This window comes from Ursus americanus, chromosome 22, assembly GCF_024610735.1.
Source record: "Ursus americanus isolate L20-20 chromosome 22, mUrsAme1.1.p, whole genome shotgun sequence".
Lineage (NCBI taxonomy): Eukaryota > Metazoa > Chordata > Mammalia > Carnivora > Ursidae > Ursus > Ursus americanus.
In genome coordinates, this window is record NC_142148.1 from 49533990 (window position 1) to 49552512 (window position 18523).

Here is an 18523-nt window from a genome sequence, read left to right on the forward strand (position 1 = left end):
TCAGGCCTTGTCTCTTCTTCCCACTGCAATAGTCTCCTTTACAAACAAACCACTTTTCTGCCCTCTGGTTTTCTTTATTCTGCCCCAGGATGGGGGTGGGCGCTGGCAAAGGAAGCTACTAACCAGCCAACTCACCCAGGCTGCTGCAGACAGTGTTCTGAACCTGCCAGCATCTACCGAATAAAGGAACCAGCCCAAGGCCGAGGGCTTTAGCTGGAGACCCCTTTCCCAGCTCAGGGGCACCCTTCCTGACCCAGGCCTCTCAGGGTGGCTCGTGTGGGGCTTCTCAAGCCTGACCAGGAAGGGCAGAGAGAGAAGGGATGGGAGTTCTGGAGAAGGTGGGCAGGGCACAAAGTGCGGGTGTGCGTGGCAGGACAGAGCAGGAGCCAGAGTTGGCCTGGCTGGCTCCAGGACCTCTGAGCAACAGCAGTGGACCACCCGTGCCTCCATGGGTCTTCCAGGTAAAGAGATGAAAGCACAAGGAGACGGATGAGCACATCACCTGAACACTCAGCCTGTTTTCTCATCTGGAAAGTGACTCATACCCTCCAAGGTATAGGGCAACCCTCTGAGGGAATTTCTAAAGCAGGGCCCAATTTCAAGTGAGCCTCTCGATTGTCCTCACCGAATTCTTACATTTGTCAGGTCACATATCCTCGATTTCGATGAAATAGCCGGGGATTAGAAAATCCGAACTCCCATGATTGACACTGCTCAGGTTCTGTAAAGAGGCCCTGGGACTGCGCTCCCAGAGCAGCGGATGTTTGTTCAGCCCCGCGGGGAGCCCCGTGGGGGCAGGAGGGCGGGCCTGGAGTGGGTCGACGGCAGTTGGGACCGGCGGCGCAGGGGGTATGCCCGGGGGCCGGGCGCACAGGCCTCGGCCGGTCCAGCCCTGGGTGCGGTGGGGCGTCTCCAGGGCCGGGCCGGTGTGGCCGGGCGCCCGCGACCCGCGGTTAGAGGCACGACCAGCAGGGGGCAGGCGCGGAGCGCCCCGCCAGGCTCGGCCGCGAGCCCGAAGCCCCGGCCGACGGGAGATCCGGGCCCAGACCTGCGGGCTGCACGTCTCCAGGGGGCGGACTCACGGTCGGGGGATGGGGGAGGCGCGGCAGGCCCCGCTTCCCCCGGGAAGAAAACGCGGTCGGCCGCCAGCTTTCCCGCGGGTGCGGGTGCGCGGCTTCCGCGTGGCAGGGCCGCCCGCCCCCCTCGCCTGGCGCGCTGCCTCTTCGTCTCTCCGCGGCTCCCCTCCTCCCAGACGCACGGCTGTTGGCAGGAAATTGGACGCGCTCGGGGGAGCGGCCGTCGTCGGCGCGGCGGGGAGGGGGCGCTGCGCGGCCGGTCGGCTCCGGGTGCCCCCAGCCCGGCGGGAGCGGCGGGGGATGTTTTGACATCTCGTCTAGGGAAGCAAAGTGCTTTTCACTGCTGGCTTGGGTCGCTCCAGAGCTGATTTATGAACAGAATCTGCGCTCGCTTCGCCGCTCCCTCCCCCGGCAGCCCGGGGGGGGGGGGGCGGCGCTGGGGGCGCGGACGCGGCTGGGCCTGGCAGGACTGGGTTTATTTCTTGCATCTGGCCGGGAGCCGGGGCAGCCCGGGGACTGCGCAAGTTCCCTCCGGCCCGAGCCCTTCCCCTCCTCTCTCCACCCCCGAGGCCATCTCCGTCCTGGGGGGGAGGGGGGTCTGCCTTCCCCAATCCCCTCACCAGACTCTGAACGGAGCCCGCCGGTGGTTTAGGGGTGGAGGCGGAGAGATGGCCAGGGCGCCCCGCACTGACCCAGGGGGAAGGCTGCCGTGGGGAAGGGGATCCCTGCCTGTGCCCTGGGGGCGGAAGAGGCGGGGCAGCTGCGGATCTTAAACTCCTCCGGAGACCATCGGCTCTGAAGCCCCCTTCCTCCAGGGGCTATCCTCTCTCCCCAGGGATTCCTCTGTCCTCCGCTCCAGACAACCTTTTACTCCGAGGCCCCAGAAGGCCTTCCCGTTTAGAATAAATTAAGGAATCTGCAGGTCTCACTCGATCTTTGGGAGAGGGGAAGAAAGACTTGACAGAACATGTCCCTGGGAAGGGCCAGCGCCCTCAGCCAGGGGATGGGCGCAGGCCTGGGTCCAGCTTTGTCACAGTGCCCGGGCCTCACATCTACAGAGTCCGAATGGCCACAGGATAGAGCAGGGACATGTGCTCGGCCCCCTTAATGGGCAGCTTGCGGCTGGTGTAGTGGTGCACGATTTCAGGGACGCTGCTGAAGGGTGGGCTGTTCTGGCCCAGCACGTACTTGTGTTCCTTGGTCCGGGACAGCTTCATGTGCATGAAGCCCTGACTGCTCCTGGGAAGAGGAGAGGAGACCCTGGTGAGTAGGGGCCCTCTCCAGTCCCCCTGCCCTCCCCCACGCCCGCAGCAAATGTGGCTGTTCTGAGCCAGCTGTGTGGGGAGGTGACTAGGGAAGGTGGAGATCAGTCCAGAAAACAGAGGAGGCAGAGGGGATTTTGTGAGTAGGTAACCGTAGGCGTTGGCTTTGTGGTGAGGGCCCTGGGTGTGCCAAGAATGTGTGTGTAGTGAGTGTACAGGGCGTGTGCAGGTGGAAACTGGAGCGACCACCCTCCCTGCCCCAGACCCTGGGACCCGAGCACCGGTGCCCTCCAACCTGTGTGGCCAAAGCTGGTCTACCCTCTCCATCTCTGAGCTGTGGGGGATGACACCGGTGGGGGCTCCTAGTGACGCATGTGGAGACACAAACATCCTTGGCAGGACCGTGTGTGGACAGATGTGACAACCGAGCGAATCTTGGTTGAGGCTCTCTCTTGCAGAAACCAGGGGAGGGGGTGAGCTAGCTGCTCTGGAAGCCCACCCCAAATCCGGGGAGGCTCAACCGCCTTGTCCTGGGGATATCCCTTTACCCTCCTGCTAACTGGGCCTTGGGCCAAGCCCCCAGCTCCTCTGTCCCTGCAGCCTGGGATGCCATCACCGGTGAGGCTGTAACTCCATTCCCTCCCTCAGAGAGAAAGGCTCCACTGCCTCTCCCAGCTCCCTGACACGATCCAGGAAATCCACATCAGTGCCTGGCCCTGCCCTCAAGACAAGGACCCTGCTGCTCAGAGCTCTGGCCGGCTCCCAGCTGTCCGGGCACCCTGTCTTAGAGAGAAAGCATGGGGGTGGGGCCCGAGCAAGAACAGTGTCTGCCCAAGCTACCAGGCCTGGTCCACAGCAAGGAGGAAGCAGTGTTTGGGGGAGCCCTGAAGCCTGAATACTTGTCTCTCGGGGCCAGAGCCTACCTGGGGACAAGTGCAGGGCTCAGAAACTAGTATGGGAGGTAGGACCGGTGAGGGGGGCCCTCATATGAGGTGAGGCTGACAAACCTCATTTCCCTCCCCTGCCTGCGTACAAAGAGGCTTCTGACGGGACCCATTTCACTGGGCCCACAAGTGAAGATGGAGAGTGGATGACTGAAGAGAGGAAAGGGATGACAGGAAAAAAACAGTCCTTTATCACCCATGCTTCCAATTCCTTCTCCCTGCCCCAGGATACTGTGCCCTAAAGCCTGCTGGGGGCCCCAGGCTGGGTGTATGTGTGTATGGGCGGGGGTGGGGGGATGGGGGGGCATCCTTCTTCTGTAGGCCCGAGATAATGGCTGAGGCTGACAGTGACCACGCAGGCCCTGGGGAAGGGAGCTAAGGGCCTGAGGAAAATGTGCAGTCCCTGGGGGTGGTAGAGAGGGGAGGCAGTGAGTAGTCCCCCTCCCCTGTCTGCCCTATGCCATGGCCCAGGCCCAAAGCTGTGGGCAGCAGCTTGGGCCTTGCTTTCCCTCTCCCTCTCACAGTTTGGAGAAAACCCCCTAACCACAATCCACTTGGGATAATCACCTCTCCCCAAAACTACATTATATCTTCTCCTTGAGGGACAGATCTGGCCAAAAAGGGCAATAAAGTGGCAACAAGCCTCCATCTGGATAACTGACCTCCTGGGATAAAGTCCCAAGCAGAGTCATTGCCCAACCCTCAGGAGTCTGGGTGGGACTAGCTGGGCGGTAGGGCCAGAGCTGACACGGCTTCTGGAGGAAGCTGTTTAATCACCAGTGAAAGCCCTTCCATTACAGAGAGCAGAGAAACCTTAATTGTATTTCAGAGAAGCCATTTATATGCAAGCGAGGCTCTGGCGGACAGCTGCTGGTGGGGCTGGATCAGCCTGGGCCGAAGCAGCACCCAGGCCTGCCTCCCCTTTTACTCCCCAGGATAAGGCTGAGCCCCGCCCTGCTCCTTTCACAGAGCCAGACCCTTGCCGTCTCAGCCTTGGACTGTTCCAGACTTGAGGACTGGTGGAGCGATGCAATGGAATAGTGCGGTTCTTGTAGTCCGACTGAACTGAACTGGGTCCAAATCCTGCTTTTGGCACTTTGTTACCTGGTGGCCTTGAGCAAGTCACATACCTCTTTGTATTTCTTTCTGTCTATAAGAAAGAGATTCATCTTCCAGGTCGGCAGTTGGTTTGGAGACGGTGTATACACGGCTCAGCACACAGTAGGTGCTCTGTGACTCTTAACTGTTAAAGCAACACACATTCCTAGGGTTATATCAGATTTTTGACAGATGAACTTTTCCTAAATGCTCCTTTGATTTTATGACAATTGCAGAGTATGAGAGCTGCAAGAAACCTAAGAGGTACCCATCAATGCATTTTGCAAAGGGAGAAACCAAGGCCCAGAGAGGTTCCATGATTTGCCTGGGGTCACAAAGCTAGTTTTATGAAACCCAAGAATAAAATTCAGGTTGTTTGACTCTAGACTGGCATTTTCCCATTATCTTTTAGTTGAAGTTCAATAATTATCCTCAAATGTCTGTTTAATAGTCCCACATTGCTGTATATTGCATTTGTTTGAAGTGGGGGTATACCTGTATTCTAATGCCCCTGAGAAATGTGGTAGGAGGCCAGTACCTCTCTGTGTCTATCTACTCCCTAGGAGGAAGGCTGATGGGAAGGGAGCGCCCTGCCTCCCCCATCTTCCTGGATCCTTTAAAACTCAGTTATCAGCCACTAGCGCCCGGTCCTCCTGCCCACTTCTTCAGAGTGAACGATAGCTTTGTGTCCACTGCTCCACCCTCCTCCCAGGATCCAGCCTCCGCCTCCCCCTGCAGAGCCCCTCAGGCAAAGTTCCTATCTCCTTGCCGGTGCTTCAAGAACATCTGGACTGCCATTAGTAAAGATGAAGGTGATAATTTATTTAGCACTTAGCACCATGTTAAGTGCCTCCCATATATTATTTCATTGGATCCTTCCCTATAAGGTAGATATTATTATTCCCCTACTTTATAAGTAAGAAAACTGAGGCCCAGAGAGGTTCAGGGGGCCCCAGGGCACACAGCTGGTAAGTGACATAAACTTTGGAGCTGGACACTGTAGCTTGACTGTTTCCTCTAACGGACTCTGAGCTCCTTGAGGTCAGGGGAGGAGCCTCAGACTGCTCCAGGTCCCTAGGGCCCAGAGTCAGCAAAAGTTCCTGGGGATGGACTTCTCCCCAGCTTGGCTGGGCATGGGGGGAAGGTTGGAGTCTTCTCCTGTCCTGCTGGTTGTCTTCCCATGGATCCTCCTTGGTGCCATCCTCACAAGCTCATCCTGCCTACCGCAGGCCCACCCCGACTCACTTGAGGGACAGGGAGAAATCGTTCTTGCTGGTCTCGCTGTCGCACACCAGGTAGCTGGCCTCTTTGCACGTCCGGAGCACGTTCTCGGCATCTGTTCCACTGATGGCCCTGTGGTACCAGCTGAGGACAAGAGAGAGGAAGGGGGCATCTCTGCTGGGTCCCTCGCCGTCCTGGCCCACCCATTCTGGGTGTCCCCTGCAGGCAAGCCAGTGGCAGGAGGGGAAGGGAGGGGAGAGAGTCCCCAGCTGGACACAGACACTCACACCTGGTTTTCCAGAGGCAATGTTGGGTCTGTCCACTCCCCAAGGGGGCTGCTGGGCTCCACGTTTAGGGGCTTGGCTGACTTGGGGTTCCCTGCAGAGAGTCGGGGAGGTAGCCGCCCCTTCTCCTCCCGGCCAGGTGACAGGCAGCTCTTCTCAGATCCTTCAAACTGGGCTGTGGGGAATATACCAGTCATAGACTCTGAGGACCCTAGAGATAGAGCCCTATAGAATAACCAGGGCTCCACCATTTTCTGCCAAAAGGGGTCAAAGGAATGTTCTGGAAGGGTGGGACACGCTCCTGGGCTTGACTGGCTGTGGGGGTGGGGCGCAGCCCTCCTAGGCCACACCGCGCCTACCAGTCCCTACGCTGTGGGAGGAGAGGGGAGAGAAGCAACATGAGAAACCACTTAAACTTCTCCCTCTGGAGCAGCTGCCTGCCTTCCCCTGTTCCATTCCCCCTCCGGGTGGCTTCAGCGCCGATAATATCGTTTCTTTCTCCTCCTCAGAGTTCATGACCGTTCTCCATATCACCCTGCCAAGCCATTCTGTCGAAGTGACTTATGCATTTGAGAACAATTATCCGATTCCCCTTGGTGCCATCCTGACAGGCTCATCCTGCCCCAAGCCGCCGCCGGCCCGCCCCTCCCCCGCCCCCAGGGTTGCTGCCCACAGGCTCCCCGCCCCCACCGGAGACACCCAGCTGAGGCGGCTCTGCCCTCCCAGACCAGGGCAGGCCCACCACTGAGCCAGCACGAGGGAGGAAGCCAGTGGGTCACATGAGCACAGGCACCCACGGACAGGCGATGGAGACCCTCCTTCATCCTGCATTTACAAAGTAGCCCTCACACTCAGGCACAAATGTACAAACAGGCGCTCACAAGCACTTGGCTGCCCGTTCTGTACCAAACTGACAGAGATGAAGTGTTCGGTGCTTCCTTTCTCCTCATTTGGGCTTTTTCTCTCCTTGTAGCACTTTCAGGACCTTCCTGTCTCTCAGTCACCAGATGCAAGGACCAGACCCGTCCCTTGCCCGAAGGGGTCAGACACTTCCTATGCTAGCATCACCCCCACCTCAAGACTTACTTGCATTGCCAAAGGATTGGGTCAGGCAAAATACTCACAAAGAAGTGAATGTAAAATAGTGGATTTCTGTGGCATGGTGGGCAAGATATTTAGAAAGGGACTCCTTTAGAAGACACCTTCCCCACACCTTTGGGAGGAAGGAGGAATGTGTATTTTGTCCCTTCTTTCTTCCTCCAGGTTCTCCAAACCCTACCCCACTTCAGCTCTGCCAACCCAAGCCCACAGGGCCTGAGGTGTGAGAGGACATGTCACCCTGGCCAGAAGCTCCCACAGGACCCACCGCTGCCGTCCTCCAGGCTGGGCTCAGGGAGGGGTGAGGCTGGACCGGAGATGTCCCTGTCCCCGTCAGGCAGGGAGCAGCTTCTGTCCAGCTGTCCCACCGGCAGAGGCCAAGGTAGGTCTTTGATGACCTTAATGTCAACTGGAGCCAGTAGCAGCAGGGAGAAGAGACACAGACAGGGACAGAGACAGAGAGAGAGACAGAGAGAGGCAGAGGTTGAGACACCAAAACCCAGAGCCAGGACACAGAATAGCCTAGAAAGGAGGAGGGTCAGAGCAGAGGCAGGGACGGGTTCTGAGGGGGGAGCAGGACTCTCGGAGGGTTGGATGGAGCCACAGTGACCACACCAGGCTGCGTAGTCGAAGGGGGGAGGCACAGGTAGCAAATAGCCGGAGGCAGAGTCTTGCCCTGCCAGCCGTGTGGGTCCCCTTCACTTGAACCCTCATAAGCCTCCAGGGCCCAAAAGGACCAGGAAAGGAGGAAACGAGGGACAACGAGCTGCCCTCGCCTCCCAGCACCACACCCAGGTTCCCACAGCCTCCTGGCACCCTCAGACTTGCCGCCCTTCCTCCTTTTCCCCACGGCCTGGGAAGCCATGGGCAGTGAGACGGACAGCCCAGCTCCAGGCTGTCATGAATACTCCGATGTGGGGGCAGATGTTTTATTGAAATTTACCCCCCACACCCTCAATCCCGAGCCCTGACGATTAAGAGAGGGATGCCACTGGCGGCTGCAGGGCTGCTACCGAGGTTTCCTAATGACGAGCATAGATTTCCCCATTAAGCAATCCAAACAGTATTGATTCTCCAAGGAGCCTTCTGAAGATAACGGTCCCACTCAATGGTGCATGCTTTACCGGAAACAAATCAGAAGCCTGTGGTTTCCTAGTCTGGCTGCCAGGGAGGGGAGGACAGGGCAGAGAGCTGAGTCCGGCTCCAGGATGAGCCCCGTGCCCAAGGAGGGGTGGGGGGCCCTGGGAGTGGGGGTGAAGTCGAATGGTATTTACATCCTTTATGTTCTCACCGAATCAAGAACCCAGGAGCTAAAGCACTCTCCAGGCTCTCCAGGCTGCAGCAGCACCCACTCAGACCACCAACACACACCTTCCCAGGTGGGACTCCAGGCCTGGGATAGGCGCTGGGGTGCTTGGTACAGGAGAAACCTAACCCTCATTCAACAAAGGGCATTTCTCACAGCCTCCCTCTCCCCACCAGTTCCTGCTCCTCCGAATTCCCCCCCCCGGGGCACAGGCGTCCCTGGTCTGGCACAGTCTGCTACTGGGAGACACAGCTCTCTGATTCAGGGCTGGGTTCTCGAAAGGTTATACACACAGCCGTTTTCCTTGTCTGGGGTGTTCAATGCCTTCTTTTGTTAAATGTAAGTATTTAACATATGTCACAAGTTTTATCATTTTGTTTGGAATTTCTTTATTTTAAAATAGGCCCTGTCTCCCAAAAGACGGAAGTGGCCTAAGCCTCTTGGCCTCTGAGAGGTGGTGATGCAGGGAGACCCTTCATCCTCCTGTGCCCGTTCCCTGACCCTGCACACAGTGCCGCGCCCACACTGCCCAATTCACCAATCTCTGTGATGCGCTCAACCGTGCTTCCCTGGAGCCCAGCTGCTGGGCCTCCCCCAACCCCTGGGGTCCACTCCTTCCCTTCCCCTGGGCCTGGAGAGCTGTTTAGAGGCCCCAGCAGGCCCACCCTCCCCAGCCAGGGGCTTACCTGTAAAGGCTTTGGAAATCTGTTCCTTGTTCCACTCCCAGGGCTGGTCATACTCCTCAGGGGGCCTCTCGCCATCCTCTGGCAGCCGGGACTCCCGGGGCTAGGGGGCCCCCTCACCCTCTGGGGTGGTCCCCTCCTCCTCTGGCTCATAGGGCGTGTCATATAGAGGCAGGGGCTGAGCTGCCGTCTCCTTGGAGCTCTGGATCTCTGCCAGGGCAAGGTGGCGGGGAGGTATGAGAGCATCCCTGGCTGCCCTCCTCAGCTCCTCTGGCAGCGCCCTCAGCAACACACCAAGCCTCCTTCAGAAGAGATGCCACTGGCTTTGGGGACCCAATGGCCGGACATCTGGGGTCCCTTGCCCTTAAAACACCTCTGGGGTTCCAAAAGCATGGGATCCAATGGAGGCCGGGGCAGAGAAGCACCAGAGTGAAAGACAGAAAGAGATCCTTAGGTGGCCAGCAAGGGCTTAGGAAATGAGGCTTACACGTTTTGGAAACGGAGGCAGGGTCCTCTCCTAATCCACCTCCTTTTGGCTACACAGCTCCAGTTCTTCCTTTGCATCCCAAGCAGTATCACTTGACAATCCGAAAATCCTTCTTCGTTGCCCAGATACTCCTGATCACTCCCTCCTTGAAACTGTCCCCTCTGACAAGTCATTTTCGTGGTTGTCCTCTCCCATCACCCTTGGACTCTTCCCCTGGCCCCTCTCGGTCTCTGTTCCCCAGAACCAGGTCTTAATTCGCCCACATCCTTGCCCAGTCTCATGGCACCCTATACACTTCCGGTTACCATCAAGATCTTTCACTTTAATGTTTCAAACTTGCCACTTTCCCCAGAAGTTCTTCTAGTCAGTTCTGTGATTCCCTTTTTGGGATCGTTGATCCCAGTGAAAATCGAATAAAAGCTATGGGGCTACTCCCCAGAAAAATGTGCAAATTTCCATATACAGTTCCAGGGCATTCATGGGCCTCCAAGGGGTACACACCCCTCTGATCTAAATAGGGCAGTCTCCCTCCCACTTTCTCCTTCTCCGTCCACTACACTGCTCTCGTCGGTCCTGGCCCCCGTTCAGCGTCTAAATTCCACCTGTTCACCACCAGTACCCGATGACTCTTACCCTCGTCACTCCACGTCTAGATTACTACTAGGGTGAACCTCCACTCTCCCAGCTCACGTTTCCACGAGCTCCGTGGAAGAACACTCCTGACCGCTCTCTGGCCCCCACCCCTCTCCCAAGGAGGGAGAGCAGCTTATCTGATCACCCGTAGATGCTCGCTCTCTTTCTCAGCTCTGCCTTCTGGCTCTTTCTTCTCCTGGCCCCCGTGAGAGGGCTTACAGCTGTGCCTCATGGCCCAAGCCCGAGTGGGCAAGTTTAACTCTGTGAAGTATTAAGCAGCCCATTGTGGGAGACATAGCTAAGTCATGTTCTCCAATCTATTTTATCAGTAATAAAACTGACATTCTTGTCTTCATCAGTCTGTTACCTTGATTTGACTTCTCAATGATCTCCAAGCTCAGGAGGGGAAGAAAGCCATGTTAATTATTGCTCCCTTAAAGCCTCAGCAATTTCCACAACTGCTAACTCATCTTTCTGATGCCCAGTTCTACTGGTCTGTTCTGTACACCGCAGCCTCAATAATCCCCTTAAAATGCCATATTTATCCTGTTTCTGTCTTGTTTGAGAATTCATATTAGTTTCCCTCCTCTTCTGGAGCAAGTCCAAATGCCTCGTTCCAGCCTTTGAGGCCCTTCACTGCCCCTGTGGCCCCTCTCATCTTGGCTCCTCAGTATGCCCAACACTAAAACTACCCCTGAGCAAACCTTCCTTTCATCCTGCCTTGGACTGACTCACCCCTGTCCTCCTCTCGGATCACCCCCATTCACTCTTTCCCTGGATCCTCTCTTGACCTCTGCTCTGCTCCCCAAGACCAGGTCTTATTCGTTGCTGTCTGCCCCCACTCCTTGACAGGCTTGCCCTTCTCAAGCCATGTGGTTCCAATTGCCATAAAGATGTTTCACTCTGACATCACATCATCTCAAGTTCACCACCTTCCCTAAAGTTAGTGATTCTCTTTTTGGGTTCCATGACTCCCGGTCCAACCACTGTCCTGCCCTTCCTGACTGTCCTCACTCTATCTGCCTGATCTTTGGTGGCCTTCTCTACCACCTCACATCTCAGGCACCACAGGCCATCGCTCCTTCTCCAAGACGACTCTCTTGAAGGCAGTGGCCAAGGACCCAAGGGGGTCCACGGTGGACCCATGGTCTCCAAGGACCCAGTAAAGGGATCATGGAACCACTCTTAGTCTTGTGGGTCCCAGAGCCTGTTGTGCAAATACCCAGGCTTCAGAGAGCAATCCCCTAGCCTGACTCCATCACGCACCAGCCATCATCTTTTGGGCCTCATAGGGCTCCATGTAGCCATCATTGTCAGGGACCTTCTCTGGGGCTCCTGAAGCTCCTGCTGGGCCTTCGCCAGTCTCCTGAACATCAAATGGGTCCGCGTAGTCTTCGAGGATTGCCAACTGTGGGAAGACAGTGAGGAGAGCAGGCTTCAGACATCTGAGAGACAGCTCTGCTTCTCCCCAGGTGCTTTGTCCATGGGAGTGAGTCCTGGAGAGAATGTCTTAGACCCAGAGCCCGAGGTATCCAAGGGCAGGCTCTGAGCTTGGATGGGGACAAGCTCTGGGTCTTCCTCTGCAGAGTCCCCTACTAGGCTGCCAGCAGAGTAGCAGATCTACCTTTTCTGTCACTTTTGTGCCTCTGGGCCATCCCGTAGGTTAAATGGCCAGGATGAAGCTCCGAGCATTAAGGCCTGCCTCAGTCCGTGTCTAGGCAGGGCAATAGAGGTGTTTAACACCAGATGGTTCAACAGAAGGAATTAATTCAGAGAGCCAGTTACAAAGGTGTTGGAGGAATTCAAAGAACAAGTAGGGAATAGCAGGCAGCTCAGAGATTAACTCGGTCCATGCCCACAAGTTCAATCCCAGATGCTGAACAAAGAAAAATTTGCGGACCAGCGAGAAAAGAAAAGCCAACTACTCACTTTATGGCACAGTTCTGCTGGTTTATCCTGAGAACATTCATCAGCATGTCATATGTGTATTATTATATTCATTTTAAGGAAACGGAGGCTCAGGGCAGGTAGGGAACAACGTGCCCAAGACCGTTCCACGGAAGTGGAGGAACCCAATTGGAACTTGTGTCCTTTGTGCAATATTATGCTGCCAACCTGCCCCCAGTGGGGATCTTGGCCGTTCTGGGAGAGAGACCACCTTAGGACAGCCCTGAAGAAAGCCAGGGTTTGGGCTCTGCTGAAATCCCCTGGTTCCTGGAGGACAAGAACAGGAAAGGCGTAGCCTTGACCCTCCACATCCCACACTGCCCCTTTCTCCCTCACAAGTGGTTCATGACCAACCCTCCGTCCCTGCTCCAGTCAAGGCAGAGCGAACTCTAAGCCACACGCCCTGAGGAAGAGCTCAAGGTGCTCAGGGCGGGGTGCAGCTGAGGACAATAGAGCTTTTCTCCAAGCTGGGCACAGGCTTCTCGAAGGGGGGAGGCTGAGGTGGAGACAGAGCCCAGCCCACCCAGGGCTGCCAGCACCTCGGGGGAAGCACCGCACACTGAGTTGACAGGCATTGACAGGAGGTGGCTCCAGGGCCTGTGGCATGAGGAGGGGTCACTCCTGCCTCTTCTCCATCCTTGGTGGAGGCTTTGGGTCTGGGCCAGATCAGGATTGTGGGAGCCAATTGAGCAGGGAGGCTATGGGGACTGATTGCCTGCCCACCACAGAGACTCCTCCTGCATGTTTTTTTTTTTTTAAAGATTTTATTTATTTATTCGATAGAGATAGAGACAGCCAGCGAGAGAGGGAACACAAGCAGGGGGAGTGGGAGAGGAAGAAGCAGGCTCATAGCGGAGGAGCCTGACGTGGGGCTCGATCCCATAACGCCGGGATCACGCCCTGAGCCGAAGGCAGACGCTTAACCGCTATGCCACCCAGGAGCCCCTCCTGCATGTTTTTTGAGCCCCCCGCCGCCTGTGCTGGGCCTGGGAGGGGTCACAGGGATGGGGGGCACTGAGTCCCGGGAAGCTGCTCAGTGAGAAGTGCCTGGCCCAAGCCCCAGTCCCCCCAACTCTACAGAGCCCCCCTCCCCCAGCCCTTCCCTGACCAAGCCAGTGCCCTTCCCACTGGAGTCCTGGGCTGGACTTGAGCTGTGACCCCTCCCAGGCCCAGCACGGGCCTCCCTGGGGCTAGCCCACGGTGCCTGTAGGCAACCAGGCAGCAGCTCTGTGGGCAGCTCAATGGCTCCTCTGTTCCATCCCTGACTCCACACCCTGCTCCAGGAAACCCTAGCCCCCCGCCCTAGGCGGGTCACCCAGAGGAGCCACCCACGGGGCCGGGAGTCCGGAGCAGAAGCAGAAACACCTGCTGGAAGGTTGGCAAGAAGGGCACCCACCCTGGGCACATAGGATCCCTGTCAGAGGCCAGGGCTGCCTTCCCAGTGGTTTCCAGGTCACGTGAGGAGGTGAAACTGCTCTGTGGGGGAAAGCTGCTTCTGCAGGCTTCTGACACCTTTGCTCTACCCTGACTTATTTTGTTGATGGGACCTTCACCTGACCGCTGTACTCACTGTGGTATACCACATCCGTCACAGGGCCTGGCACAGGGTAGGCGCTCAGTGCACATTTACTCGATGCTCCAAAGGTCTCCCTCTCCTCAGACTCTATCTTCTGGAGTGACACAGACTCTCAGATCCCCATTCGCCCCCACTCTGACCACTCTGACAGACCAGGAGCTGCTGTGGGAGCAGGCTGTCAGGAGAACCAACATTTGAATGGGGAGCAAAGCCTCTGGTTCAAGAGCAAAAAGGAAGAACTGGCAGGAAAGGCCCCTAAAACCAGAGCTAATATTTAGGCAAACCCTCTGGTAGACAGAATGCTACTGAAAGGCTGAAATACTTCCAAACTAGTAGGCAAGTAGCTGCTGCTCAGAGGTCCCCTTGTCCCCACACCTCCTGCCAACCAGATCCCCTCCCTCCTGCCGTCTAGCAGGCTCCAGACCAGGCTCTTGTGCCTGTTCCAATTGGGCAGTGCCCCTCCCAGAGCCGCTGTCCTGCTTGGCTCTCCTTCCTGCCTCAGCCTCTCCTGAGATAGCTGGCAGGCCCACCATCTGGCGTGACCTTCCGCTCTGCAGCTGGACCCTGCTAGGAGTTCCTGACCCCACCCATGGGGCTTGCCAGTCCAAGGGGAGCTAGGAGGGGGCACATGCCACAGGATTTGGGCTCTGCAAGGTCCCCAAAGTCTACCCCTCCCCCTTTCCTCCATGTCTTCAGTTGACATCTGGAAGCCTCTGGTTTTTCTCCTGTAGAATATCTCATAGGATTGGGAAGAGGACAGTGAGTGTAAAAGTCCTTAGTTTGGAGGCTAGAATGGAGTCAGTGCTCGATAGATGTTAGCCCTGCTGCTGATCTCTTCTATTCAGACACTAAAGCCCAGAGTTTAGGTGCTCGACAGGGTACACAGACGGCATCAGTAGAGACAAGACTGCGACCCAGGTCTCCTGACTCTCAGTGCCTTGCTGCAGATTTTCCAGACAACTTGGGAAATGTAGCATCTTCTCTCCTCTACTCGTAGATTTAAAATACACTTCAGCATGTTAAAGGCTCTGAGCAATTGTGTAGCAAAGAGAGCTGTCTGATTTTGTTTAACTCGGCATTTCTCCAAAGTATTTAACCGTGAAATCCTTTCTCTGCTGAAAGTCTGTCAGTTTTGGAAATGGTATACTATTTACCTTCCCCAAGATCAAGCTTTTTGCACCCTCTGTTCCCACTTCCTGCAACACCCTTCCCAATTTTATCTGCCATGGAAACTCCTTCACATGAAACAAATTTGTTATCATCTTTTTCTAAGTACGAAGAAATGTCATGCTTGTAAGACATTTGAACATCACAGACACACAATGGACGTCAACAACCCTTTTAAGGTGTGTCTGGGGCCACCTCAGGCCTGGGTGGCTAGTGCTGGCCTTCAGGTTCAGGAAATGGTGAACTCAGCACGGGATGCACTCTTCATTCCTTCTCTGAGTCTCCTTCCCGTGCTCGGTGAACACTTCCCATCTCCTGTCTGCAGGGCTCCCCGAAGGTGCCACGGTCCCATGGCATGGTGTCGGCAGCCAGTCTGCCATCAGGCTACCTGGCTGTGAACCTCAGCTCTCCTACTGGCTAGCTGTGAAACCATGTGATCCAACACTCCTGTGCTTCAGTCTCCCTATATCACCTGGGGATAATAACAGAATCTTCCTCATAGGGTTGTCAGAAGCTACTGGGCTAAAACATATCGGCTGCTTCAAAATGGTACCAGGCACACGGTAGGTATTAGGTAATTGTCTGCCATTATATCATTAAAGATGAAAAGACCAAATTTCTGGGTCCTCCAGGAGCTCACAGTGACAGCCACAAAGCAAACTCCAAAAGAGTGAGGTACCTTGAGGTGCTGTGAAGCCCCGGGGCTGCGCCCCAGACTCTGGAGGAAACGCAGGCTCACTGCATGCAGGGACTGGGCTCCCCCTCTGCTCTCGCATGACTAGCGTCCCGCTGGTTCTGCGGGGAGGGCAAGCTGGAGGGGGCAACAGCTACCCTTCCAAGCCCCAGGCCCCAGCCAGCTGCTCCCACCCATGTTCCCCAGCGCCCTAGCCGTTCCCAGCTTCCAACAGGTGGAGTTCCAGGGCTGACTGAGGTGTCACTGAGTCACTGACCAAGCCAACAAGCTGCAAATGCCTTCCCGAAAGAGTGCCACAGCATGAGGAGGCAGCAGTGGGAGGAGTGGACGGGCCTGCCATAAAATCCCCTGGTAGCGCAGGCCTCAGCAGTAGCCCCCCAACCCCAGCAAAGCACCAATGGCAGCAAAGATGGCCAGCCCAGGCCCCAAAGGGTTAAGAGATCTAACCAGTCCGCAAAGGTCCGGGACCCTTCTCTTTTCCTCCCTCTGCCTCCCTCGGAGGACATGTGCAAAATAAACAGATCAGAACTCCAGACTCAGTGGAAGTTATAAGAAGAAAAAGCAAGAACAACAAACTCAAAAAAGGCAAGGACCAGGTCTTCTAGGTGGTGGGTCCCTTTGAGCACCCAGGCCAGTGTCACTTAATGCTATAGAAATCCTGGCACGATCCTGCAGCAGCAGCCCCTACTCGCCCTCCTGACCCTGAGGCAGAGATGTCTTGTTTGACTTCAGACACCCTCAACGTTTCCTTCCCTTTCCTCTTTCTACCTGTCTTTCACTTGTTTCCAAATTTGGGCCTGGAGGATCCAAGTCCACGTGGACGCCATGTATGAGGTGTATCTATTTTTTAAAATTCTTGATATTTTGGGCCCTGTGAACCCCTGTGAGAATCTGGGAGCTCTGAGTCTTTTCCCAGAAAAATGCTCATGCACCCAAATATTTGCACACAATTTCTGGAGCTTCATGAACCCCAGAAGCCTCTCCATGAGCTAAGAACAAGAGCCCTAGTTTCAGTGCATCCAGGGTGCCTGTCTTATTGTTCACATCATCTCTTTCTCTGCCTCTCTGTCACACACACACACACACACACACACACACACACACACACACACACACACACACACATGCGCGCACACACATCTTGGCAGGATAGAGGCAAAGGACACACTGTGCAGATGGTCACAGGCAGCTCAAAGCTTCATCCAATTAGGGCCCCTTCCCCGTCCCTCTTTCCTAATTAGATCAGGTGTTTCCTGTTGAAGATCTGAGAAAAGGGAGCAAAGAAAGGAAGGCTCCGTTCTCTCACCCCTCTGCCCAAAGTGTGGCCTGGAGGCCAGACAGGGCCCAGCACCGTGAAGGAGTTCTTCCTATGGCCAGATGGCGAGGCCCTGCCTGCCTGGTTCAGGGTGTGGCTCCTGCTGCTCCCACACCTGCCCTGCCAGTCCTGCCCAGATGGCCACCCTTGCCCCCTTGCCAAATGCAGCAGTGGGTCTCAGGGAGGGCCAGTAGCCAGAGCCCTGCATGGGGAGGTCCTCTCAGGGCCCTGTCTAAATCCCCATTCTTTCCTGCCCGCCACATTCACTTTCCACAGGGCTCATTTCTCCTCAATCTTCTCATCACAGAAGTATTTCCACCCATTTCATCAAACCTCACGACCCAGGCCCTCTCACAGGGTTCTGACCCACCCACCAGCTACTGGGCTCCAGAAGAAGAAGAAGGAAAGTGGGCCAGCCTAAGGCACATCCTGGTCTACAGTCCCTATCTCACCTCAGGAAGTGACCCCACAGCAAAAAGCCAAGAAGACCCGCATGGCTGAGAGGAGAGGAACAGAGAATCAGGACAAAACACTGCACAGAAGAGAAACTCCAGCTCAGTGGGCCAGCTCACCACTCAGGCACAGCAACTTGGGTTTAGGATAAGGGGCTAAGGTACCTAGCCTGGACTCTTCCTAAGGGAAGACTCTGGGATCCCCCAAACTCTGCTCCTAAACGAGAGGAGCTGCTCTCAATGGTGGGAGGCTCCAGGTCAGGGCCCGCAGAGACCATGTCCCTGCCCCTGAGCCAGTCTGATGGCGTCCTGGATGCTTCTCATCACACCCACTGAAGAAACCACAGATTGTGTAGCTCCTGGGAGATCCTGCTGGATTTCATTCCTGTCCCTGCAGCTGACAAAGGAGTCAGACACCTCTTGGCCCCTAAGGTCTGAACAGCCCACAGATCACAGAGCTGACCCAGGCTGAGGCGTGGATGCCCTCGGTGAGAAGAGGCTGTGGATCACCCACGGCCGTGTGGGTGCAGCCCCTTCCTTGGGAGTCTCTGTGGGGAAATGTACAAAAGGGAGCTGTGGTTTAAGGGAGTCTCTGACCTTCCGGTCACCCTAGCAATGGACAGTCACCATTCAACGGACGTAGTTCACTCACCCCTTTCTGTGCTAAGCATGTCAGGCACTTGGGAAATACAGACATGAGGAGGACAATGGTCCTTGTCCTAGAGGAGCCCATGGCTTGGGGGGCAGCCTGTTAGGCCATTCCAAGACTGCAGAGAGGAAGGCCAGGGATAGCTCAGGCCCATGTGCCAATGGGCAGTGGTCAGGGAGAGGACACTAACTGGTCAATAGTAAGCACAAGGCCTAATAATGCTCCCTCTGCCTCACTGTCGCCACCACCATCACATCACCCAACAGTGCTGAATGGGTGGCCGGCACCAGAGCGCCCACGTGGCCAGTGAAGGGTGGCCCAGCTTGGATGTTATCCCACCTCCTCCCTTGATAAAGCAACTTCGTGCAGGTCACAGTCTGACTAGTTTTACGCAGCAGCCCCACTGGGATGGTAGTAGAGACTTATAAACTGGAGACACGGAGAGTTTATACATCTCAAGTGCTTAAGGCATCCTATCTTTTTCCTGCTGCCCATGGGATGGGTGCCTTTCAAGTCATGCCTCTGGGGTTCCCTTGGGGTCACCCACCCCAACATCGAGGCCTCAGAAAACACATCCCCTCACTTCCCTGAGACATGAAGCACAGAAGCAGTCTTTTAGGCACTCTGTAGG

At 56.0% G+C, this 18523-nt stretch overlaps 2 protein-coding genes across 2 annotated transcripts in view; both read right to left on the bottom strand.

The window, feature by feature from the left end:
- LOC148108112 (ral GTPase-activating protein subunit alpha-2-like) overlaps positions 1-18523 on the bottom strand; it is a 126043-nt gene that overhangs the window by 101256 nt on the left and 6264 nt on the right. The window lies entirely within an intron of this gene.
- On the bottom strand, positions 491-13624 carry LOC123775597 (SH2 domain-containing adapter protein F-like). The gene is made up of 9 exons (XM_087853926.1): positions 13610-13624; positions 11359-11500; positions 9093-9182; positions 8976-9053; positions 8108-8144; positions 7252-7679; positions 5889-6060; positions 5626-5745; positions 491-2315 (listed from the first exon to the last, which is right to left on the bottom strand). Exons 1-9 carry the CDS (start codon positions 13622-13624, stop codon positions 2129-2131), a joined length of 1269 nt encoding a protein of 422 aa, XP_087710052.1. The 3' UTR covers positions 491-2128.

Bases quoted from the DNA above. Each gene is read 5' to 3' on its own strand.
- LOC123775597 (XM_087853926.1), bottom strand. The intron at 9,183-11,358 runs GTGCGTGATGGA...TTGCCCTGGCAG, and splicing joins GGCCCAAAAGATGATGGCTG to AGATCCAGAGCTCCAAGGAG. The intron at 5,746-5,888 runs GTGAGTGTCTGT...TCTTGTCCTCAG, and splicing joins TTGCCTCTGGAAAACCAGGT to CTGGTACCACAGGGCCATCA.